Source organism: Choloepus didactylus, chromosome 6, assembly GCF_015220235.1.
Source record: "Choloepus didactylus isolate mChoDid1 chromosome 6, mChoDid1.pri, whole genome shotgun sequence".
NCBI classification, from domain to species: domain Eukaryota; kingdom Metazoa; phylum Chordata; class Mammalia; order Pilosa; family Megalonychidae; genus Choloepus; species Choloepus didactylus.
Genome location: NC_051312.1, coordinates 76489881 through 76516928, shown reverse-complemented (window position 1 = coordinate 76516928; position 27048 = coordinate 76489881). Strand labels below are relative to the sequence as shown.

The following is a 27048-nucleotide window of genomic DNA, read 5'->3' as shown; positions in this document are numbered from 1 at the left end:
GAATGTTCCATGAGTGCTAGAAAAAAAAGTATATCCTGGTAATTTTGGATGTAATGCTCTACAAATGTCTATTTAGTTTAATTCATTTATCACATTGTTTGTGTTCTCAGTTTTCTTATTGGTCTTCTGTCTGGTTGTTCTATCGATAGAATACAGTGGTGTATTGAAATCTTCCATGATTATTGCAGAAACATCAAGTGCTTCCTTCAGTTTTGCCAATGTTTGTCTCATGAGCACCTTGATTAGGTGCATAAGCATTTATGATTTGTACTTCTTCTTGGTGAATTGTCCTGTTTATTAGTATATAATGTCCTTCTTTGTCTTTTACGACATCTTTGCATTTAAAGTCTATTTTACCTGATATTAGTATTGCTACCCCAGCTTTCTTTGGCTATAGCTTTCATGGGATGTTTTCTTTCCATCCTTTCACTTTCAATCTCTTTGTGTCACTGGATCAAAGATGAATCTCTTGTAAACTGCATATTGATGGTTCATACTTTTTAGTCAATTCTGCCAATGTATAACTTTTAATTGGAGAGTTTAATCCATTCAGATTCAGTGTTATTAACATGAAGGCGATTCTTGAGTCAACCATCTTATCCTTTTATTTGTCAGATCTGTTTATTATGAATCTCTCTCATCTTTTTCCCTTTAAGTATCCCTAACAAATACTCTTAATTTCTGTGTCCTTCTCCAGACCTTTCTCTCCTTTCTTTTTTTCTTAACCAGTAGAACTCCTTTTAATGTTTCTTTCAAGGCAGGTCTCTTTGTAACCAATTCTTTTAACATTTATTTGCCTGTGGAATTTTTAAAATCTCCCTCAATTTTGAAGGAGAGCTTTGATGGATAAAGAATTCTTGGCTGGCAATTTTTTCTCTTTCAGAATCCTAAATATGTCATACTACTGCCTTCCCACCTCCATGGTGCCTGCTAAGTTGTCAGTACTTAGTCTATATGGTTTCTCTTGTATGCAGTGAATCAATTCTTTCTTGCCATCTTCAGGAGTTTCTCCTTTTCTTCAGCATTTGTCTCAGAGTGGGTTTATTTGGATTTATTCTATTTGTAGTTCACTGGGCATCTTTGATTTGCATATTTATGTCATTTAGAAGGGTTGGGAAATTTTCCCCAACTATGTCTTCAAATAGTCTTCCTGGCCCTTTTCTCTTCTCTTCCCCTTCTAGGACACCAATGATTCTTATATTTGTGCAGTTCATGTTTCCCATCATTTCTCTGAGATTCATTTCAAATTTTTCATTTTTTTTTCACCATTTTATTCTTTGTGCATTCACATTCCATTGCTGTGTCTTCTAGTTCACTTATTCTTTCTTCTGACTCTTCATTTGTGGCTCAAGGATATTTTTAATTTGACCAACAATATCTTTTATTGCCATAATATCTGCTATTTTTGATTAACTCTTTCAAATTCTTCTTTATGCTCTTCTAGAGTCTTCTCAATATCCTTTATGTCCTTAGCCAGCTCACTGAAGTTGTTTTGGAGATTTGTGTTCTTTGATTAATTGCTCCAAGTTTGGTGTCTCTTCAGGCTTTTTAATTTTGTCGTATCTTCTAGTTTCTTTATGTGCTTTATGATTTTCTGTTGTTAGCCTCCTGGCATTTGCTTATCTTGGTAAGATCATTTGGGGACATGCAGGATTATTTGAACATTTATGTATAATTTGGCAGAGCTACAGCTTGGTGGAGTGCATTCAGCTTGGTGGAGTGCATTTTCCCTGTCCTACCTGCAGATGGTGCTCTTGAGCCACCTCTTACCCTCCATCCAGCTCTCCCCCAACTTCATCGTGCATTGGGCAGGGTCTAAACCAGATGGAAATCCAATCAGTGCCCCAGTTTTCCATGCACACTTGGGACTGCCAGTCCTGTGGGAGGGGGACAGGCCCTGCACAGATTGGCAGTGAGTCCACTCCAGGGCACAGTGGTCCTGGCAATTCCCGGTGCTGCAAATGGACCACTCTGGGGTGTGGAGCTGCATGTCTCATCTTCCAGCTCACATGCACCATAATCCCTGTCTGCCATATGCCCATGAGTCCCTGGGTTTGAGGGGGTGCTCTTGGCACTTCTGTGCAGTGCCTTTGCCTGTCAGCTATGCTCACCTTGGGCTTCCGTGGAGGAAGAGTGAATAAGATCACCATAAGTCTGCTGAATCCCAAGTTCCCTCCTGGGAGCTCTCAGCCCCAGGACTGTGAAAGGTTAGTTCCCCAGCCAACTGCTGAGATGGGTCTGTGGGGCTTAGAAAGCTGTTCACCCTGCACTCAATGGCTGGCTTCATCAGCCAGTGCCTGGCACAGGAGCTCTCAGCAGCAGGGCTGTGAAGGGTTATCTCCCCAGCCAACTGCTGAGATTTGTGCACGGGGTGTGGAAAGCTGCTCACTCCTGCGCTCATCAGCCAGCCCCAGCCACCCATCTCTGGCAGTGGTCTGGGCCGAACACACTCTCCGATCCTTACAAATGCAGTCTCTCTGCCTCTCCAGCTAGCTTTGCACTATGTGATGTAGAAGTTCCTGCCTGGCCAGTGGCACCCTGGAACTGCTGTTCTGGTGCACTTTCTGCCATTTATCTAGTCTTTTCATGGAGGAGAATCTTGTCCTGCCTTTCCTAATCCAGAATCTTCTCAGAAGTCCCATGTCAGAGTAATCTTTATACATGCAATAACTAACCATGTCATTCCCCTGATCCAAATTTTTTAGTGGCTTCTCTTCATACATATAATAAAGTCCAAAAGCTTATCATGGCATAAAAGACCATTATTTCTACAACATGTAGAAGAGACTGACCACATATTGGTTCCTCTTTAACCTAGTGTAAATTATGTTCTTTTCTACATCTAATAATGATTTTATTTTTGTTATTGAGCTTTTATTTTCCTTGAGATATTTCTCTAATCATATTCAATTCCTTGTTTGTTTCATTAGAGAAGTATTGGTTTACAAAACAACCATGCATAAAATACAGATTCCCATATATGACCCTATTGTTAACATCTTGCATTGGCATGGAACATTGGTTTAATTGATGGTAGCACATTTTAATAACAGTAATATTAACTACAGCCTAAGGTTTAACTTAGGGTTCACTTTTTGTGTAGTGTACACTCATGGAATTTGAAATTTTTATTCTGTTATCACATATACAGTCTAAAATTTCCCCCTCTTAATTATACTCAGATATACATTTCAGTTCTGTTGTGTTCACAATGCTGTGTTAACATCACCAGCATCCATTTCCAAAATATTTCCATCATTCCAAATAGGAAACCTGTATATTTTAAACTTTAACTTCCCCTTCCCTAACTGGCCCCCATCCCCTAGTAACCTTTATTCTAGATTCTGACTCTATGAGTTTGCTTATTCTAATTATTTCAAATCAGTGAGATCATACACTTGTTCATGACAAATAAGTCATGTGCCTGACTTATTTCACTCAACATGATATCTTCAAAGTTCATCCATGTTGTTGCATGTATCAGGACTTCATTCTTTTTTACAGCTGATGCAATTCCTTTTTCATTTATCCCAGAATCTCAGTCAGTTTCATTTTCACCTCATCTCATCATTTCCTGTGAAAACTGCAAGTTCAAGATAAAAAATAAGAGAGACACATCTTGATAATCACTTGCAAACTAGAAACTCATTTTACAAAAGGAGGATCCAGCGGAGCCTCAGGAATCTCCTGAACATCTTTATGTAACTACTATTGGTTCTCTTGGTTCTCCTTTCCTCTATCTTTAATGTCATTGGGCAGAAATTCCAATCCTGACTCCCTTACACAATAATGATCTAGTCCTCATAGGAAGGCAGGCGAGTCAGATGAAACATAGTTTTGGACTTTGAGATTCTGGATCTGCCATTTAATTGCTCCATGTCTGGGCCAAGTTCCTTATTTCTCTAAGCTCTGTCTTCTCATCTATAAAATAGGGATATATACAAATAAATCCATGCATAACATATGTGAAGTCTTTGACATATACTTGGTCTTCAATACACCTTAGTTTACTCCCTCATATCCCAATTTCTAACTAGGCATTAAACATTCATAAAGAACAGAACATTTATGAGATGCATTATTCTGAATTTTAATCATAAATGTATTTTAAAATTCTTTTAATTCAAATGTATATGTTCTTTAATGGGATTATAAACTTTGGGCCATATTTCTCAAAATTTTAATACTTGCAGGAGATTCACTGCCTTCAAAATATCTTTGGTAGCCCCATCAGGGACTGAAAAGCTCATGTCTCTGACTTTAAAAAGCTTTTCTGTAAATGATAATGTTTAAGTAAAGAAATATCAATTCCTCTAGAAGTTGATCCAGGTCAATCTCAGGGCTTAGGCCCTGGCCATTCCTCCCTGTGTCTTTAATTTTAGACAACACAAGACCGTTCCTCTTCAGAACGAGATTCTGATATGATCTTTTCCCTTTCCCTGACATTGAGAAGGCATCTGAACAACAAATTCACAATCTGACTCTCCCAATTAAGAATTTCCCTCCAGGTCCACGTGGAGCAGGGGATTTGTGCCTATACCTATGGCTGGAGGAAACTGGACAAAAGTAAGTGAGTTTATCCTCATGAGCTTCTCTTCCCTACCTACCGAAATACAGTCCTTACTCTTCCTGACATTCCTGATCATTTACCTCGTCACTCTGATGGGAAACAGCCTCATCATTCTGGTTACACTGGCTGATCCCATGCTGCACAGTCCTATGTATTTCTTCCTCAGGAACTTGTCCTTCTTAGAGATTGGCTTCAACCTAGTCATTGTGCCCAAGATGCTGGGGACCCTGCTTGCCCAGGAAACAACCATCTCATTCCTTGGATGTGCTACTCAGATGTATTTCTTCTTTTTCTTTGGGGTTGATGAATGCTTCCTCCTGGCCACCATGGCATATGACCGCTTTGTAGCCATCTGCAATCCCCTGCACTACCCAGTTATCATGGACCAAAGGACCTGTGCCAAACTGGCTGCAGCCTCCTGGTTTCCAGGCTTTCCACTAGCTACTGTGCAGACCACATGGCTTTTCAGCTTCCCATTCTGTAGCACCAACAAGGTGAACCACTTCTTCTGTGACAGCCCCCCTGTGCTGAGGCTTGTTTGTGCAGACACAGCATTGTTTGAGATCTACGCCATCATCGGAACTATTCTTGTTGTCATGATACCCTGCTTGTTGATCCTATGTTCCTACACTCGCATTGCTGCTGCCATCCTCAAGATTCCCTCAGCTCAAGGGAAACAGAAAGCCTTCTCTACATGCTCTTCCCACCTCCTTGTTGTCTCCCTTTTCTATGTATCTTCAAGCCTCACATACTTCAGACCTAAATCCAATAATTCTCCTGAGAGCAAGAAGCTTCTATCATTGTCCTACACTGTTGTGACTCCCATGTTGAACCCCATCATCTACAGCTTGAGAAATAATGAGGTGAAGAATGCTCTCTGCCGGACCTTCCGTAAGACTCTAGGTCTCAGAAACTGCCTTCTACGGACATAAAGATTGCATATGGTTAGTGTTGCAGTTTGCTAAAGCTACCAGAATGTAATGTACCAGAAACGGGTTGGCTTTTAACAATGGGGATTTATTAAGTTACAAGTTACAATTCTAAGGCCATGAAAATGTCCAAATTAAGGCATCAACAATACAATACCATCTTTGCACAAAGCCTGCTGGCATCCAAGGATCCTCTATCACATGGGAAGACACATGGTGATGTCTGCTTGTCCTTCCCTGCTGGTTTTAGTGGTTGTTTCTCTCTCTCTGCTCCTGTGGATCCTTCTTGCTTCTCCCAGGGTGTTTGCTTTCTAAGCATCTGTGGGTCCTCTATTATCTTCTCAAGGAGAAACTCCAGATTTCATCTTAGCTTCACTCCTGGTTCTGGTTTCAATGGCTGTCTCCAAAATGTCTCTCTGTGCTCTCTGAGTTTCACCAACCTTTTATCCTGTCATAAAGGACCCCAGCAAGGGGATTAAGACCCACCTTGTATCGTCTGTGTCACATCTCCATGGAAACAACCTAATCAAAAGATCCCACTCACAATAGGTCTGCCCCCACAAGAATGGATTAAAAGAATATGGCTCTTCTGGGGAACATAAAAGCTCCAAACCAGTATCCTGAATGGGGAAAAAGTCAGTTTTATGCTTGGGATTTCTCTCTACCTCTTCTCATATCTCCACTTGGAGGAAATGTCTACTGGAAAGCTCAGTGGTGAGAAAAGAACAGAAGTAGTTTAGCCCTATCATTACCATGAGCCAAACTCCTCTGTTTGCCCATTGTAGACTCATTTTCTTTTTCTTAGCATTTAGCAATTGGCATTTTGACACTTCTGTGGCCAAGTCATTCCACGTATTTACATTGCTAATTTTTGCCAATGTGACATACATTGTATGAGACTGCTTGTGGTAAGAACTTGGAGACATACAAAAAGAAAGAGAGCAAATGTATTGAAAGTCATCTTGGCATTTTATCTTGTTGCACATGTGTGACTCCATTCAGCAGAAAGAAAAACCAACAATCCCTTCTACTGCATAATTCTTCTCTCTGTTTTATTTCATTTCTTATGTTGTGAGGCAGTGTTGCCTCTTAAACTTGTTGGTATTTAATATGGATGGAATAAAGTGGATCACAAATCATCATGCTTATGTCTTTAAAACCCCAGGAACCTTAATCAATTCATTCCTTAGTCTGTTTATTTTTCCAAGGTAGAATGACCTGATTTTCTACTTTTCTCCCTCAATTTTATGTTCAGGTTCTTAATCCTTTTTGAAGTAATTTCCAAACTTCATAAACCAATTTCAACCACAGTGCTGCATTTTCCAAGGCTTACAATGCATCCTAGCTGTATATTTTGTTTAGTTTCTGTAAATTTTTAAATTTTGTTTGACACGAAGATACAAAAGAAGATAAAGCATAATTACTGCCCTCTAAACGTATATAATTTCTTCAACAATAGAAATTATGAAAGCAAAACGAAAAAAAAACAAAAAACAAAAAAACAATGAAGTCCTGAAATAATGAAATCTTACTTACATAACACAAGGGAACTTGCCTGAGTTCATATCCCACTCTGCAATTTACTAGCTAAGTAACCCTGAAAAAATCAATAAAACATTTTATGCTTCTTTCCTCATCTGTAAAAGGTTGCAAATAATATTAGTGTCTACCTGATAGGCTTGTTTTGAAGAGTAAATTATTAAATGTAAAGATTTTGCAATAACACAAAGCAAGTAAATATCTATATAGGAGTTTTCTCTTAGTAATTACCTCATCTGAACCTCTCATTTTAAAGCTGAGAAAGCCAGATTCAAAGATATTTGGTCACTTCCAGTCGGAACTAAAACTCAAGTGTCCTGAATCTTAGTTCTGTATTTTCCTCAGTATGATTACAACACATACATGAATTAATTAAGTAACTGATTCAAATTCAGAGTCAAAGAACAGATTTTAAAAGAGCAGAATGGGGGAGACTTCAGTGGACAAACATAAGTGAAAACAACATGAGGAACATGAATTTAATCCAAGTTTAAGTGGCTGTAATGGAAATATAACTTGTTTTTTAGGGGTCAACCCACAAATAGCCTCACATCGTTCCATACTAGTTATACCACATTTGGAAAATTCTTCATTTAAGACATATTATTAATAAAATAGAAAGCAGGAAAGTTTTATAGAAGGATAATCAGACTTTCAGAGACCTTGAAATTATAAGAGTTCAAATGAAGAAATGAGCAATATTTTGAGTTAAGAAGAGAATTTATGGTATTGCTGTCTTCAAATATTTGAAGAATTAATGTAGTGAAGAGGATATAGACCACTCCGTATTACTTTCTGATGTCAGGGGTACAATTTAATGGATAGAAATAATTGGCGGACTATTTTTCAGTAACTGTTACTTTGTGAGCACTTTTATACACCCAACACTGTGGAAGTAAAAATTGCTAATTCTCACATTCCTCTGGTAACTGAGGCTATAGGTCTGAGTAATTTAAACAGTTGTGATGGAAATACAAGAAATATTGAATTTTCCCTTTACTTGGGGAGTAATGAAGCTAAGATAGACTACCACAGTGTATTCAGCAGTTGTTCTCACCCCCTTCTCTCAGCAAAAAAGATAATGTAACTTAAACTAGAACCATGCTGAAGCATAAAAAATGGACTCAGTTCATCAGCTCCTTGAAACAAATACTTAAGTCCTATGATCCAACACTACATTGCCTCAAGGTCCTCCCTCTCTCTCTCTTTCTCTCTCTCTCTCTCTTTCTCTCTCTCTCTCTTTCACCATAATTACATGGAATCGATACACAATTGTTCCTCTGCCTCCCTTTTTTTTCCTTCTAACTCTAATATTCATCAACTACCTCATACATTTTTTAAATTAATTTCTGCCACAATCCCTGTAATATAAATATTTGTTATTCTCATTTTTTAAATGCTGAAACAGGTTTAGATAGCCCTAAGGTTATATATTCAGCAAATAGCTGATGGGGAATTTGAAGCTGATATTCTGATATCAATTACAGCCCCCCCCCCCACCAAGCCAGCTGTGAGTTATGTTAACAATGTAATGAAGAACTTTCTAAAACAAAACATTGTCCTAAAATTAAATGGGCAGTTTTATAATGAAATAAGAGATGAAACTGCATGATCACTTGCCAGAGATTATTGTAGAGAAAGTTATTCTGGATACTGTGTCTGATTAATTCTATATAATAAAATTATTTACGTTGCATAATCAACAAACCATTCCCATTGCAATTTGGATTAAAAAAACTTAAAAGTAGAAAGAAGAAAAATAATTACCCAAATCTCATCACACAGAACAAATAAAGATAACACATTACTGTACTTATTTTTAATAATTGCTGACATTTGATAACAGCTGCAACCATACTGTACATAAATTTTTATATACTACTTGTTATCATTTAATATCATATCTAGGGTTGTGAGACTGGACACTGGACAAGTTAGTTAAGTACACTAAGGCAGAGTATTCTCATTTAACAATGGAGATAACTATGGTAATTTCCATACAGAATTGTTCTACAGATTAAGTTGGCTAATGCATATGAAACTCTTGACCATAATCATAAATTTTTATTTTTCATATTATTGCAAATTATTTGTAATAATATTTATGGCTGTAAAATACATCACTACATGTAAGTGCCATGATTTAGTTTAAATATTGTCCTGTTGTCTATAAATCAACTGTTGCTTTTCTTCTAGTATAAGCAGTAATGTAATGAATATTTTTATACTTCAAGGTTTTTTTTTTAAATTTTATCAAGAGTCATTATATTAAGGTAAAATTCCAGAAGTAGAATTAGTGGGTCAAAATCCATGAACTTTTCTGAGTTTGTTTATTTTGCTTATACTTATTGACCAGTTACTACAAACGATGCACTGTGATTATGAATATTTCCAGCAATCAACTGACACAATTCATAATAATAAAGAGATCAATTCATCAAGTGGCCATAAACAACCTGGAGTGTGTACATGTAAGAGAGCTTCAAAATCCAGAGGAAAAACTGATAGAACTGAAATGAAAAAAGGACGAATCCACAAATATAGTGGGAGATGTCTGCCTTCATCTCTCATTAATTGATAGGACAAGTACAGAAACAGTCAGTAACCATAAAAGACTTGAAAAACATGAAGAGTGAACTAGCCCAAAATGACATGTATAAAGGACACCACACAACAACAGTCAAATATCCTTTTATTTCAACCATCTATGGTACCAATAATTCTTTGCTATGTATAGAAATACAATTGAAATGTGCTCTGACCTTGTTTCCTGTGACTTACTAAGCTCACTTACTAGTACTAGTAAGTTTTTCCATATTCCTAGGATTTTTACATACATGATATTATGTACCATATATATAGTTTTATTCTTTCTTTCCAATCACTATGCCTTTTCTTTTTCTTGTCTTACTGCACTGTTTAGGATCTTTAGTACCATGTCAACTAGAAGGAATACCAGAAGACATTCCTGCTTCCTTGTTCATTATGACACTGTCTGCAATACCAAAAGACTGTAGACACATTATCCTACAGAGGTTGTGCCAGTGTATAATCCCATGAGTAACAGCTGTGCCTCTTTCTCTACACTATTGTTAAAAAACATTTGTTGTTCCATTTCATGGATGCAGGTAAACTAGAGCATCTGTGAGAACCAGATCAAAGGGGAGCAATAAGAACCCTTTAAGTGTGTGGGTTTAAGCCTCCACATTTCAACTCCAGATCTCGAAATGCATCATGATTCCTTTCCATTGGACTGTAAAGTTTATGCAGGTAATCTTGGAAACAATGGCAACAATACTGAATTGAAATGGGCTTTTGGATATTGTGGACCACTCAGAAGTGTATGGGTTGCTAGAAACCCTCCCAGCTTTGCATTTGTTGAATTTGAAGATCCCTGAGATGCAGCTTGACGCTATCGGAGAACTCGATGGAAGAACACTATGTGGCTGCCATGTAAGAGTGGAAATGTTGAATAGTGAAAAAAGAAGTTGTAATCAAGGCCCCTCCCCTCTTGGGGTCGTCACCCTCGAGATGATTACCATAAAAGGAGTCCCCCTCCTCCTCGACACAGATCTCCAAGAAGGAGACGCTTCTAGCACAGCCGGAGCAGGTCCCTTTCTAGAGATAGGAGAGAAAGATCTCTGTCTCAGGAAAGAAATCACAAGCCATCCTGATCCTTCTCTAGGTCTCTAGTGTTCTAGGTCAAATGAAAGAAAATAGAAGATCAGTTTGCAAGAGCAGTGGTATACAGGAAATAACTTCATTCGATGGGGAGTATGTATAGAAAATTCAAGTTTTGTTTGAGACTTCATAAGCTTGGTGCATTTTTAAGATGTTTTAGCTGTTCAAATTTGTTTCTTGTCTATTCTAACAGTGACACACATGAAAATGTAATTCTCTATGGTTTGAAATTGATCATGAGGCATGTTGCAATACCAAGAATTTGTTACTTTACAATGTTCCCTTAAGCAAAATTGCATTTGTTTTGAATTTTTAGTCTTGCATAGACTGATAATAAACCTCTAAATCCTGCCCGGCCAAAGTGTGATATTTTAATAGTATGGAAACAAAACTGGCAAAAATTAAAGTCTTTAGTTTTGTCCATAGCAGGGATGTAGTATGCAATTGTAGCTGAACAAGCAGTCTTTAATAACTACTATGAACACAAGCCAGCTGGCAAAACTTTAAAGCTGCACCAACCAACTAGTCCAACTAGTTCTCAGCGTGAATCCAACTAGTCTTCACACTGAGCAGAATTGCCGAGTTGGCGTAGGTTTCAAGAAAGTTACCTTTGCTTTAGGTCATAATATCCTTACGTGATTGCTGTGTATGAATACATAGCTGTTTAATAACATCCTTTACTTGGAAATCTGAGACTATTAAAGATACGTCCTGCCAGTTTAATGGTACATTGCAGAGCTTAACTTTGAGAACTTTAAATCACTGTGCAAGATTTTTTTCATGCTGTCATTTGTAGCATGTTTTGTTAAGAATCCTTTGGATTAAAGTTATGGTTACAAATTGTTGTTTAACTAGAAAGCCTGATAGCCTTTTTTTCCTTGCAAATGTGAACTTGGTACCAGGTCCAAGTATAACATTCCTGTTGGAAGCCATACTTATATTTTCTTGTAAAGTGCTTGTGAAGTAATAAAATTTAGCATAATTGTGTAATATAGTCAGTCTAATCCACTGTTACCATAGTTCTTGTCCCATGGAAAGCAGTTGGTTACACAATTCTTATTTGAAAAGAAATAACTGAGGCACTATGGATTTAATTTTTTGAAGTGAAGGGAATTTTTGGTTGTCACATAAATGATGGTTAGTAATCCTTTTCTTAGGAGTAGAAGCCAGTTGAATTTCTGCCAGTCCAACAGGTAAAAAACTGTATCCATCTGTAGCTTTAATTTCACTTATCTTAGCATTAATGAGGATTATCTTCATGTTTAAAAACATAATATTTATTTTTATTTACTCTGTCTGTTTGTATATTTTCCTACTCTTCTATTACATCATTGGTCATTTTTCCTCTTTATGTATCTTTATATTAATGGGGATCAGAATTTTTTTTAAAAGTTGAATTTTTTTTACCTGTTTGTCATTTCTCTCTTGCTTTTGTTAAAGATGAAATTTTTTTTTCATAGTTACACAACTTCAACCATTCCCATTATTGTAAAATATGACAGACATACAGAAAGGTTTCATCTCTCGATGTACAGCTCAACAAGCAGTCATATAGGTAGTTTCAAAAGTTGTTATGAGTTACAGTTCCACAGTTCCAGTTCTTTCCTTATTATGCAAAACAAGGTATATACAGAAAGGTGAAGACTTTCAAGGCACAATTCAACGAGCAGCTATAGAGCAAATACCAAAAGATGCTATAGGCTACAGTTCCATTAAGGTGAAATTTAACCCCAAATTTGGGGTATCATATTTGGATCTATAAAAATATTCTTTCATTGTTCCTATGTGATTTCATTGTTTAGTATCTAAATCTTTGTGCAAACTAGAAATGGTCTCGTACGAGGTATGAGCTATAGAACCAATTTTACTTTTTCACCAATTGCCTGCCCATTTGTCCCAACATCATCTATTGAATAATCCATTATTTCCCCTACTAATCTGAAAGATTAATACATTCTTTATTTACAGTCAATATATTCATAAAATATCCATAAAATGTCTAAGACACATTTCCTAGACATGTAATTTCAAATTTGACAATACTATACTTAAAATATTACTATGAAGATACAATAAAAATAATCAACTAAAACTTCACAGGAATCTTCAAAGATGTTAAAATAATTGCAATAAATCTAAATGAATTGCTCTAAATTTTACAAATAATAAAAAGAAACAAGCATTTTGATAAAGAAGTTATTCAGCAAATTGACTTTCAATAAGCCTTAGAGCTGTGTGGATTCACTGGACAATATTAGGAATTTTTGTAAATTGCAAGGGTCAAAAAAGAAGGCTAGTATAGGAGACCACAGCAGTAGATCGCGTAAGAGCTGATGATGGTTCAGTTTAGGAGAGCACTAGAAAAACTGAGAGTTCACATTCTAAATACATTTGGAATATACAACTGACAAGACTCAGTGAGACTGATTGCGTATGACAACTCTATTAGAGTCTTCTCTTGATATTTGCTTTTAACAAGTCATTACATTGCAGATTAATGCCTTCCAACTGAAGATTACGTGGAAGCTTCTCATTTCCAGAATGAATCATATTGTGAAATATGGAAATCTCCTTTGAAATTGCATCAAGGTCCAAAAAACACTGCTGGAACTCTAGTCTGCAATTGGGAAAGTATATTTGCTACAAAGTTGTGTAGGAATGGAGATCTCATTTCTTTTTTTCATTTTTGACAACATGGGAAGTGTATAAAGGAGCTTGACATTACTTATGATTCAGATGTTAGTTGTCAAAATAATCTTAACATAGTATAAGTTACACATGTAAATATGGTTTGCCTTGCAATTTTAGTTTGAATTCATTAAGAATCAATATCAAGTCCTCATCCAAAGCCATTTACTGTTCAATAATAATGGTTGAGAAAGGTTCTTTCTGTTCAGAAAAATTTTAATCTTGGCCTTGTGCTCAAAGGAAATTGCAATAAACTCTACCACTGCTTCAGCTATCAAACTGTTCAGCAGTAGGGCAAATCAGGATATTCAGCTTTGTGACAAAATTTACATAACTGATAATAGTTATGTCCACAAAAGTGCATGAAGTCCACAGTTAACATTACTGATTCAATAACAAATGACAGAGTCAAATACTTTCCTTTAAGTACCTGGTGGTGAATAATATAATGAAAAACATTTTACATTTTCACAAACTTTGTAAATTTGTCCAGCTAATCCTTTTTCTGTTCCACGTGTATTTTTACCACCAATAGTTGTAACACACAAGATTTCACTTCAGGTTGTAATGAATAAATGTTTTCTCAACTTCACTGAGTATTGTTCTTGCCTCAGGTTGTTCCTCCACATAGAGGCCAATTCTTCAGTCACTTCTTAAATAAATAAACTCGATATTAACTCTTTGAATAAACAACCACTGAGCAGTATCGATAACATCTGTCAATTCATCAACAGTCGCAGAAAGCCACTCAACATCACCTGCCTTGTTCTTTAATTGATTACTAATGTTGCTGCCAATGTCTTCAATTGTTTGAGAATCAGTTCTCACCAAAAGGAGAAGTGGTCTTAAGTTTATTTTCCCTGGACACATTTCTTTCGCTGTTGCAATCAAACAACCATGATTTAATTAACCCATCATCAATAAATGCTTTCCTTGTTCAGCTAACAAAATAAGTCACTCAGAACCTACTTTAGTTTCAACCTCATTTTCATTTTTTATTTTTGTGAAGAAGTTCAGCTGTGATGAAATATTCCATTTAAAATTTTCTAATTTCTCAGACTTGCTTTCTGTGAGTTGGAAAGACTGCCATGAATGCTCAATCTGGTCATATCACTGCACATTGTAGTTTTCATGCTAAATTTATAAAGCATAATGAAAACAATGCTTTGTACCTAATTCAATAACAAAATAATCCACACTCCACTGACCCTAAAAGTGCAACATTTGAAGTCCACTTTTCTCATTTTGACATGATGGATATGCTCTGGTAATAAAATAAATAAATAAAATGTTGCAGTACAGAGCTACACATGGTGCTGGAAAAGCTGTCAAAGTGTAAGAGCATCTCTGTGATTTTTAGTGCACCAACAGGAGCATAAAGCAATGAGGGTACCACCATGTATGGACTCTGTCACAGTACTCAGCTTTGCTGTTATAGGATGAAAGCAGCCAGAGATAATACGTAAATGAGTGAGTGTGATGTGCACCAGTAAGATTTTATTTATGCAAACTGAAATTTGAATTTCACATAATTTACATGCATCATGAAATAATATTTTTGCTTTGAATTTTTTCAAAATCTTAAATTGTAAAAGCCATTCTTAATTCACAGGCCATATAAAAACCAGTGAAGTGTTGGATTTGGCCCGTGCGTTGTAGTTTGCCAACAAGTGGGTAAGAGGATGAACTCTGAAGCCAAAGTGCTTGAGATTTTCCTTTTAAAAAAAGTTTTATTCACATACCATACAATCCATCCTAAGTGTACAATCAATGGCTTTTAGTATAATCACAAAGTTATGCATTCATTACCACGTCGATATGGTAACATTCTCATTTCTTCTGGGAAAAAAAAATATCCCATACCCCTTATTTCACCCTATTATTGACATTTAACTTTGGTATAGTCCCTTAGTTACAATTAATGAAAGAATAGTACAATATTACTGTTAACAATAGACCTTAGTTTGCATTAACGTATTTTTTCCTATATACAACTGTGCCAGTTTGAATGTATTGTGTCCCCCAAATGCCATTATCTTTGATGTAGTCTTGTGGGGCAGATGTTTTCGTGCTGATTAGATTTGCTTGGAATGTGCCCCACCCAGCTATGGGTGATGACTCTGATGGATATTCCCATGGAGGCATGGCCCCACCCATTCAGGGTGGGACTTGATCAGTGGAGCCATATAAATGAGCTGACTCAAAGAGAAGGAACTCAGTGCAGCTGTGAGTGACGTTTTGAAGAGGAGCAAGCTTGCTAGAGAGGAACGTCCTGGGAGAAAGCCATTTTGAAACCAGAACTTGGGAGCAGAGGCCAGCCACATGCCTCCTCAGCTAACAGAGGTTTTCCGGATGCCATTGGCCATCCTCCAGTGAAAGTACCCAATTACTGATGTGTTACCTTGGACACTTTATGGCCTTATGACTGTAACAGTGTAGCCAAATAAACCCCCTTTTTATAAAAGCCAATCCATCTCTGGTGTTTTGCATTCCGCAGCATTAGCAAACTAGAACAACAACCCTATTACTAACATCTTATAATAGTGACATATGTTTGTTCTACTTCACGTGAGAACTTCCTTATATTTGTACAATTAACTACAGTCATTGTCCACTCTAGGTCTCGCTAAGTTATACAGTCCCAGTTTTTCTCCTCCAGCTTTCCTTCTGGTGACATATATAATCCTGGCTTTCCTCTTTCAACCATACTCACACTCAGCTTTGTTAGTTACACTTACTGTATTGTGCTACCATCACAAAGAATTGTGCTATCCATTTATGAACCTTTATAATCAACTTTATTAAACATTCTGTACTCCTTATGCATCAATTGCCCAATCTCTACCCTCTTTCTATTTCCTGATACCCTATGTTCTCAAATTTAACTCCTAGAGTTTGCTCATTATACTTAATTCATATTAGTGAGACCATAAAATATTTGTCCTTTTTTTTCTGGCTTGTTTTCCTCAACATAATGTCCTCAAGGCTCATCCACGTCATTGTATGCATCATGACTTCATTTCTTCCTACAGCTGCACAAATATTCCATCATATGTATACACCACAGTTTGCCCTTCCACTCATCAGTGGATGGACACTTAGGCTGCCTTCGTCCTTTGGTGTCTGGGTTTTAATCCTGTGCCTGTCACTTAAGTGCTCTGTGACACTGGGCAAGTTACTTAGCATCCCTGTAGGTCAGTTTGCTCTTATATAGAATTGAGATAATCCTAGCACCTATTTCACAGCTTTGTTAATGAGATAATATCTGTAAATCACTAAAGAATAATGCTATCAAATAGATATTTCTACAGAGATGTTTATTATAATGATGCTGATGGTGGTGATAGTGGCCTTGATGATGATGGTAAGAAAGATGAAAATTATAACATGGGAGGGACAACTGGAGGGAGATAGAGATGGGAAGTAGGTAGGACTCAAATCTTGAAAGGTCTTATAGGCTGAAGTGTTTTGAACACTATTTTCGGTATAATGAAGATCAATTAAAGGCTTTTTGCATGAAGAAACAGTAAGATTTACATTCTGAAAACATTACTCTGGCAAAGGTGTGAAGAATGGATGGCAAGAGGACACAGCATGTAAGGTATAGACATCAGAAGACTTTTGCAATTGGGCTGTTGAGAAATCATGAGGCCAATACTCAGTGCAACACAAAACCACCTCTCAATATCAGAAATTGAAATCCTCCATCAAAATGGGCCAGAAGAGCATCATTAAGCAGAGCTGACAACTCAGAGGAAATCACGCTGCTCTGGACCTCACCCTCTTCAGCATGCCTGCAGGCCAGCAGGAACTTGAGCTTCAAAGCCGGCCTGCTTGCCAAGCTGAGTTCTTTAGGAGATGTGGCTCTGCAGCCTGAGTTCATTAGGCCTCTCCCCAGATCTGATCCTGTCTGTTCACCTAGGCTTTCCCTCCAGAGCCCAGCAGAGGCCACCGGGAGCTTCAGTCAAGTGTGCTCCCTGAACAGCAGTGTGCCTCATTAACAACTTTTTAATGAGGTCACAATCCATGACGGCTCATTATTGGACTGGTTAGTCTGCAACCCCAAGGGTGGAAGACTGAAGAGGCTGCAGATAGAAGTCATGATAACAGAGCTTAGCCCAAGTGTAGCTGCATCAGATTGGAGAGAGAATTAACTTCTCTTAGAAGAAAGACTCTACTCTCATGTATTCAGGGTTCCTTCCAGCTCAGAAACTACAATTCTGGAGACAGGGAACTGGGGGCACCAGGACCTTGGACTGAAGGAAGTTACAACAGAGTCAAATGATCCCAGGCTTGGAGCAGCTCTTGGTCTAGATAGATTCTTGAGGAAAGCATATGCTCTTCAGATTTTCTTTGCTGCTTGTGTAAATGGAAAATTTTTCTTGATACTCTTTTTTCCAAGTCCTTTTAACCTATACTTGTCCTGGGAATTCAGTCATTGGCCTTCTTCTCTCTTCCCTATGTAGTATCTCTTAGAGATCCCATCCATTCTCACAGGTTCATCAAATCTCTCCGGTGGAGATGAAACTTTGGTATTGACTCATATCTCCCACCAAGATTCTTACTAAAGCTTCCTGATTGTTTCCCTACCTCCAGTCATATTCCAAATTTATATACTTCATCCAATGCTTTCTCCATACTTTCCCCAGAGTTCCTAAAACATATACATTATGATCTGTCACCATCAGGTTTAAAATCCTAATGATTTATCCTCATCTTTAGAATAAAACTCACCCTCAACAGGTCTTACACGCCCCTTTATGTTTAGCTCTAATTTGTCTTTCAAGTTTCAATTCTTACCCTTCCCTTATTCATTCATTTACAGTCATATTCAACAATTTTCTTCTCCCCACCATGCTTTTGTAGTTTCTCCAAAAACAGTCTTTTTACTCACCTTAACAATTTGAAGTCTGAAAGAACTATGTTCAAATCCCGTATCTGCTACTTATCAGCTATACAAGGTCATGCAAATTATTCTAAATGTCTATTCCTGTTTCCTTATCTATAAATGAAGTGATAATACTTATTTCATTGGGTTGATATAAAGATTAAATAAAAAGAATAAAATCTACTGTGAAAGTGTTAAAACCAATTGTTCTGTGGCAGCAGGGGCACCACATGCCAGCAAATCAAATAACATTAGCCAACCACTCCCACTTCTGGAGCTCAGTTAGGCAGAATATCTGACAGATGTTAGCTACTAATTGTAACATAATTATTCAGTTCCCATCTTCTTTTCCCAGGGAGCATGGGAAAGAAAGGATCTCACGTTTATTTACTGTCAATATGAGTCGTATATTTATATATAAAGCATCATTTAATTCTTACAGTTTTCATCACAATGCATAGAACAGGAAAAAATTCAACTGTAGTGACAGCATTTTAAACGTAACTTTGAAACTGTAAGCAAGCTGTATATTTAAGCTTGAATCTCACAGAGGATCAATATGTAGAACATGAACCCAAGCATGAATAGACACCAATTAAGCTATGCCTTAATCACTATTGTTTGTGTTCTCTCATTTATCGCCCGAAACTTGGAGGCACCGTGCACCATGTATCTTTGAGGATGAAAATCCTAAAGGATGCAGTAAATAATTCAGATCAGGAACTAATGAAGTTCTCCAGACCCTTGTTACATGTTACCCAAGATTATTAACTTTCTTTGTCTCCAATGTACAAAACTAGGTGAAATATCACTAGGGGAGGCAGATTTGGGAATTTTCTCCTAACATTCTGCTTGTGTACATAAACCCCTTCTTTCCGCCACAGCCCATTTGGTGTGTCTGTGCATTAAGCCGTGCCAAGCAATGAACCCAGATCTGGGGAGGGGTGAGGGTCATCTTCACAACTAATAAGTGTCAGACCTTAGGTTTGAATCTCCCTCTATATGACCCCAAAATATCATGATCTTGTCAACATAACATATGCCTTCTCTCAAATATAAAGGCAGAAGCTGGAAAGAAGTGGAAAAGAGAGGAATGATACAGAACATGGAAGACAGTGAGAGCTTCAGGAGGGTCATAAGAGACAAAAACTTTGAAGCTAATATTCATAATTGGATGATCTGTAGTATATATGGTGAACTTTTTATTTGGGATCAACGAAAGGACTAATAAAAGTTATTCTCTAAAGAAAGCTACTTAAGAACACAGTTAAGTCTTCAATAAAAGGTAGAAATTATTACTAAGTATTTCTATGTTACCCAATTCTTCCCATCTGGAATTCCTGCCTCTCATCCTATCCTCCCCATACCAAGTTAACTTCTATGTATCATTTAAGATTCAACTCTAATGTTTTCTCTTCTTGAATCTCTCTCCAAGTCCTCTGGGAAAATCTGAGTTTACTGTCCTTTGTACCTTGGGTATATAACTGCTACAGATTATAGAAGTTATAATTTCTATGAATCCTGAGGGCTCAAATATGAACAAGATGCTAAAAGGCCAGCACCCCTTAGTGAGACATATAAGTAAACAGTAATCGGAAAAAAAAGTGCCATGCAAAGTGCTTTACTATGTTATAATTCTATAGTTTGTTAAGTGCTATTGCAAAACTATTCAACCAGTCTGCTAATCATGGAGATTCTTCCTTGGTAAAATTCTTCTTACTTATCCTTTAGTTCAATTATTATTTCTATTGTCACTGCCATCGACCTAGCCAAGCCCTTATTTCTGACTTATTATTATAAGAACATTTTCACTCTTCTCACTGCGTCCATGTCAGTTTCCATTCCTCTTTTACACATAGTTGTTAAGTACTAGATTTACTGTGATGAATGATATAGTGTTTGCCCTCAGGGACATTACCTTCAAATGGGGAAGACAGACATTAAACAAAGAATTGCACAAATAAATATGTAGTTACAAACTGCTATCATTGCTATGATGGAAAAGAACATAGAGCTCTACTAAAGAATAAATGGAAGGAGTCCTAACTTATATTCAGGATCAGAAAAGACTTCATTGGGGAAGTGACATTTAAACTGGTATCAGAAGATCTTGCAGGAGTTAACCAGGTGAAAATTTAAAGGGAAATCAATCAAAACAAATGAATCAGCATATGCAAAGTTCCTAAAGGAGGAAACAGTTTGGGGCATTAGAGGAAAAGAAGGAAGTCAATCTATTGAAAATTTAGAGTAACTGCAGAAATGAAGTTGGTGGCAGTAACAATGGAAGCGGTTAACCTGTAGTCAGCTGGAAAGCCCCTTCCTCTGCTCGATGACAACTTCAAGTCCCAGGTCAGGCAGCACCACAATGGAACCTTACGTTATATGCCATTGGCCAGGGTTTGGCATATTTTTTACACTTTATCTCATTCCCTTTTCCCAACAGGTACTGGGTCTTGAATTTTATATATGGGAATCTGGGACATGGACCAATCTTTTCTAGGTCATGAAGGCAGGAATTAATTGACAAGATGCCAGATGGAAAGTAATTTTAAAGTCAAAAAACTAAATCACTCCAAAATGATATACAATCAAAAGTATATTTCCGTCTCAATACTGACTCCTGTTCCTCCACATACTTGCTCAGAGGCAATGACTCTTATCAATTCTTGTATATCCCTTCAGAAATTTTCTAATTATAGATTTCATTTATATATCCGTAATTTCTCCTATAAAATACTTGTAATCTCTGTTGTATGATGCATATATGATAGTCACCTTGAGTTCTGTAATTTTTTAAAATTTTGCAACAGTTTTAGATTTATAGAAAAGTTGCAAAGATAGTACAGAAAGTTTCTATATACCCTACACCCAGTTTCCTTTATTAGCAATTTACATTAATATGGTACATTTGTCACAATTAATGAAACTATATTGACTAAAGCCCATACTTTATTCGAATTTCCTTAGTTTGTACCTAACGTCCTTTTTATGGTTCAGGATCCCATCCAGAAAACCACATTACGTTAAGTCACATGTTTCCTCAGGCTTCTCTCAGCTGTGAGAGTTTCTCAGATTTTCCTTGTTTTTGACCTGACAATTTTGATAACTCAGGAATTTTATAGAATGTCACTCCATTAGGATTTGTCTAATGTTCATGATTAGTCTGGGAATATCCATTTGGAAGGAAGATCAGAAAGGTCAAGGGCGATTCTCATCACATCATATCAAGGGTGCATATCACAAGTGTGAGACAGCACCATAGATAACCTGGCTGAAATGCTGTTTGTTGGGTTTCTCTATTGTAAAGTTACTGTTTTTCTTCCTTTGTATACTGCACTCTTTGGAAGGAATTCACTATGCTCTACCTCCTTGAGGGCAGAGTACCTACATAAATTATTTAGAATTTTTCCATACAGGAGATTTGCCTTTTCTTGTATTTACTAATGCAATCATTTATTTATATCCATATGGCTCAAGGATATTTATTTTATTCTTTGTATTATAACCCAATACTACTTTATTTTGTTACTAAAATTGTTCCAGATTTGATACACCATAATGAATGTGGTCGTTGTGGTTTTTTGCTTTTTTTTTTTGTTTTTATACAGCACTTCTGTATTTTCTAGCACTACAAGGTGCTCCAGGCATATCTTGCACATTTTGTGCTCCAGTACTAGCATCAGCGATTTCTCCAAAGGGGCCTGGTTAGTTTTATTGGAGATGGTATTAGAAACAAAGATCTGGGTACTGAGTGTTCACCTTGATTTTTAACATAAATATTAACATAAACTCAGTTACACAGCGTTTCATGATATGGAAAATCCACAATTATTTAATTGGTACCCTATTAATGGAATAAAGGTATTCCACTAGCCTTAATTTCCCTGAACAAACTCTGATAACCTCAATTCACCTGAACACCTATGAAACATATTATTATATCTTCTACTTACACATTTCCCACAACAATCACCAGTGAGGACTCAACAACATCAAAAAAAGTTCCTGTATTTTAGTCCACATGGTTGACTCCTTTAATTTTTCTCACAGTTTCCTATTTATCCCCTCCTGAATTTTATCAGTTACTGCCACTTAGTCTTAAGTCCATAACTGTTTACTTGCATTTTACTTGCCGCACCTCCTGCCCCCGCCCCCTCATTAAAATGTAAAGCTGACTGGCGCAGGTGACCAGACATTGCAGGCGGGGTCGCCCGCAACGTGGGCTCGCGCCTTCGTCCCCTCCGCGGTCCTAAACGCGCCAGCCGCGCGCCGGGCCATGGAGCGCGCACAGGCGAACTCCCCCGCCTCCCGCCTTGCCGCCTTAGAGCTGGTTGAAGGGCGTCTACTGGACCCGCACGCCTACCTGGAAAGCGCGCTGAGCGTCCTGTGCCTGGTGCTCCTCGGCCACTTCGGCAAGTGCTACAGTCGCTTCTCATCGCCGCGCTCCGCTCAGCCCGGCGCTTCCAGAGCTGCCGTCTCTCGCCCTGCCCCTTCTCGTGTGCGCTTGCGCGCCCGCCGAGCGCCTTGGCCTCTGACCCAAGGCCGTCCTGGTGACCATGTTCCTCGTCCACTACTCGCACAGGTCCTTGCTTTTCCCATTTCTGATTCGAGGAGGAAAAACCAACGCCGTTCCATTTGTGGACTTTGGCATTCATATTCTGTACCTTTAATGGCTACTTGCAAAGCAGACACTTGAGCCAGTATGTGCTGTATGATGAAGACTGGGTAACCGAGCCCTGTTTTCTAACAAGTTTTGTTTTGTGGTTAACGGGCATGCTGATAAACATCCATTCGGACCATATCAGAAAACCAGGTGAGACTGGATACAAAATACCAAGGGGAGGCTTATTTGAATATATAACTGCAGTCAACTATTTTGAAGAAATAGTTGAGTGGCCTGACTTTGCGCTTGCCAGCTGGTCCATTCGTGGCATGGCTTTTGCTCTTTTCACATTTTGTGTTTCATTCAATAGAGCAAAACAGCATCACCAGTAAGTTTGTAAAATGCTTTCAACATCTTTAATACGTTTTCTGACTTTATTTAAATAATTGTCAGGTTAGGTTTTTGGAATGTTATTATTAATTTGAATTGTTGAATCTGGTTTATGCCATGTGTCATTTAGGTTTAGACAAGTACAAAACCAAGCAAATATCTGCAGAAAAACCCAGCTATCCAGAATCATCAGGTGTGTGTCAGCGTTGTCTTCTCTGGAATGTTCTTGATAGCTGGGTAGTTAGAAAGATGCTCAATATAATCCTTTAGCTGGAAGATGCTTTGTATAGTATTTAGTAGCTAGAAGATATTTATTATACTACCTTCAGTCAAGCAGCTTTGATTCATTTCCTTGCTGGAATAGCTTGCTGTTGATCTAACCTCAAAAGTTTACTCTCTGTTCCTAGTTACAGTGAGACCTTCTCAGCTTTACTGTACTTGCAGGGACAAAATAATATCACAAAAGCAGGATGCAATGGCTCCAGAAACACCATATGGACTAAAAAATTAGCACCTTCGTATCTTTGAAGGACAAGATCAAAACCTAAATGGTCAGCAAAGAGAGGAGGAGCTATAAGATAACAGGATATGCTGACCAAACAAGAATGAAGCAGGAGACATTACTCAATTTTAATTCCTATTACTTAGTTTTGTGTTTTTTCTTATTTTTAATTTTCTTCTGGACCCTTGCCATTTCTTTGTGTCCTTGGGGTATAAAGCCCATGGACCCTCTCTCGCTTCAAACTGGTCTTGGAAATGTTTCCTCCAGTTTCATGTAGATGCATTCTCAATAAAACTCACCTTCTCACCAAAGACTTGTTTCTCTGTGTAGTGTGGGATCAGGCAGGCCTAACTACTAAAAACCATGTTTTCTGATGGTGACATTCTTAGCCACTTTGAATTTGTGCTGAACTCAATGGTCAAGCTACATATTGAGCAGGAAATTAAGGAATCAGCACTGAAAAGCACTGATTAAAACTGAAAATAAGGACTGAACAAGAACATGATCAGAGAAACCTAAAATTAGAAGCTCAAGATGTGTCACATCTCCAAGGCCACGCTCCTTAACTGCTGATGGCTCAAGCAGCAGCCATGATCCAGGGGTCCTAATGAGCTACAGAGGCTCTGTGCACCCCCTGAAATTGCATCACTTTCAAAAAGGGCCTGTGATCCCTCTGGACATTAAACTCATTAAAAAAAAAAAATCAAAGGAAGTTTAAGCTGAAATGATCACAAAGGGCAAGTCACAGATCAATTAGGAGAAGGATGAGAGCTCTTGGCAACAATGCAAGATCCTTCAGCCATTGTCAATATCAGGATGTTCCTGTGACTCCGAAGCTGCAATCAGCAGCTGTTAATGGAAGTTTGGCTTGACCAGAAGGTTAGCATGGCATTCACATTTATCACTCAAGCTCTCCCAACTAGAGAGGCCAACCCCTTCTCTGGCATCCTTCATTCACAAAATTTTCATTTAATCTCCAATACTGATGACACTACAAATAATTCAGAAATATAAAAAATCATCCTACTTCACAGAGTTTATCTGCTCATTTGAGGATGATAATAACAGAAATAAAAAGCTGAAAGAAGAATAAATTGATTAAAACAACCACATGGAGGAGGTACAGAATGGCAGAGTAGGAATTTTACACATCACTCTCTCCACTAGAAAAATGAATGAGCTGGAAAAAAGAGACTGGAATTGGGAGGTGTGATGGTTAGGTTCATGTGTCAATTTGGAGAGGTGATGATGTGCAGGTGTCTGGTCAAGCAAGCACTGGCCTGTTACTGCAAAGACATCTGTGGCTGGTTAATAAACCAGAAGACTGGTTTATTAAATCATCAGTCAATTGATTGCATCTGTGGGTGATTACATCAATGAAGGGCATGCTTTCTGCAATGAGAGAATTCAGTCAGCTGAATTTAATCCAATCAGTTGAACACTTTTAAGGGAGAAGAGAGAGAACTTTCATTTCTTTTTCAGCCAGCTAGCGTCTTCTGGAGAGTTCATCAAAGACCTTCATTGGAGTTGCCAGCTCGCTGCCTGCCCTACAGATTTTGGACTCGTGCATTCCCATAGTTGCATGAGATACTTTTATAAAATCTCATATTTACTGATATCTCTTGTTGGTTCTGTTTTCCTAGAGAACCCTAACTGCTACAGGTGGTAATCCTGGAACCAGAATGGATGTCTAAAATAACTACAGGAGGACTAGAAGTAGTGAGAGGCTGCCAAGAGCTCAGCTTTTGTAAGTGTTACTACATCAGTATTACGCAAAGCAATACAGAAATTCAATGCAATTTCTAAAAAATTCTAACAGCTTTCTTTGCAGAAATGGGAAGAACAATCCTCAAATTCATATGGAACAGGGGCAGGGCAAGATGGTGGCATAGGGAGGTGTGGAATTTAGATAGTCCCCTAGAGCAACTAGTAAATATCTGGGACTAACTAGAAAATAGTCTGGAACAACTATCTGGGAGACATTTCGACCAGACACACATCGTACACCAGTCTGGAATGGGTGGAACAGCTGAGATCGCAGCAAAGAACTGTAAGTAAAGCTCCCCAAACAGTGGAACTGGTGACCTCCCTCACCAGTATTGCAGGCTAAGTTGGAACACTTCCTTGTGGGAAAAAGAAGTGATATCTGCTGGGAACAAGGGAAGGTAGCTCAACCAAGCTCCAAAATCAGTTTTAACTGACAAATTTGGACTACTCAATACAATCTATAAGTACGGATAAACCGGGAGCAAGCAGGAAAGGAAACCTGAGATCTCTGCTGGCAGGGAGGAGATGGGGGCTGATGGGAAAAAATAACAATAAATAAATAAATACAGAGGCTTTTGGAGACAGCTGAGCTCAGAATATTGGAAAATGACTGTGTTGCAAGAAAAGGGACACATAGAACCGAATACCAACTATGGTCAACCAGCAAAACTGGGGGGTTGGGGACTGACTCTGAAAAGGGGATTTCTTTCTTTTTCCTTTTTTTTTTCTTTTCTTTCATTCTAAGTAGATCATAAGAGAAAGCCTCAGGCATTTACAATTGTCAGCTCTGACCCAGGCAAGGGTGGAGTTAAGATAGAGAGACAGGAGAGGAGAGCAAGTGAAGGAGATAATCCCCTAAAGGGCTTATCTTCCATAAGATGGGGGGGCAGGGCCCAGCCCAAGTGGCAGCCCTCCACAAGACAATTCAGACCCCAGGGAATGGGGTGGAATTGGGGGTGGGGACCAGAAAGAGCTTAAGCTTGTCTTCTGAATCACCCCTGGCCCCTGGCAGGGACAGGGTCTGCAGAGAATTATAGGCACCACACTTCTTTTTGCCAGTGGCAAGCTGCAGGCCAACAAGCACCACATGTTGAGCAGGATAGGAAAAGCACAGAGTCTAGGGGCCTCACACAAAAGTCTGATATTCTTCTGGGTCTCATCCTCAGGGAAACTTGATACTGACTATATCCCCCTCCTGAGACCTGGGCCTGTCTGGTCTGGGAAAATCTGATGGGGTAATCAAGGAAACCAGATGCCTACACAACAAAAAATTATCAGTCACACAAGGGAAAATGAATTTATGGCCCAGTCAAAGAAACAAAGTTACACTTCAAATGAGATACAGGAATTGAAAGAAAAAATTAAAGATTAAAAATTTAAAAATTTTTTAAAGATTAAAAATTAAATCAAATCAAGTAACTGGAGGAAAATGTGGAAAAAGAGATGAAGGATATAAAGAAGACACTGGATGACTATAAAGAAGAATTTGTA

General features: G+C 38.0%; 2 protein-coding genes and 2 pseudogenes across 2 annotated transcripts in view; all 4 read left to right on the top strand.

Annotated features, from left to right (window-relative positions):
- The first annotated feature begins 4533 nt into the window (after positions 1–4533).
- On the top strand, positions 4534–5502 carry LOC119536986 (olfactory receptor 10A5). The gene has a single exon (XM_037839623.1). It carries the CDS (start codon positions 4543–4545, stop codon positions 5500–5502), a length of 960 nt encoding a protein of 319 aa, XP_037695551.1. The 5' UTR covers positions 4534–4542.
- Positions 5503–10265: 4763 nt separating this feature from the next.
- Positions 10266–10758, top strand: LOC119537620 (annotated as a pseudogene).
- Positions 10759–16692: 5934 nt separating this feature from the next.
- Positions 16693–23290, top strand: LOC119536985 (annotated as a pseudogene).
- LOC119536984 (olfactory receptor 10A5-like) overlaps positions 22990–27048 on the top strand; it is a 30630-nt gene continuing 26571 nt past the window's right edge. Inside the window, exon 1 of the mRNA XM_037839622.1 lies at positions 22990–23108. The gene's annotated coding sequence lies outside the window, so the exon portion shown is untranslated. The remainder of the gene's footprint in view (positions 23109–27048) is intronic.

What these genes read in the sequence shown, in the direction of transcription:
- LOC119536986 (XM_037839623.1), top strand. Translation starts at nt 4,543, where the DNA reads ATGGCTGGAGGAAACTGGACAAAAGTAAGTGAGTTTATCCTCATGAGC.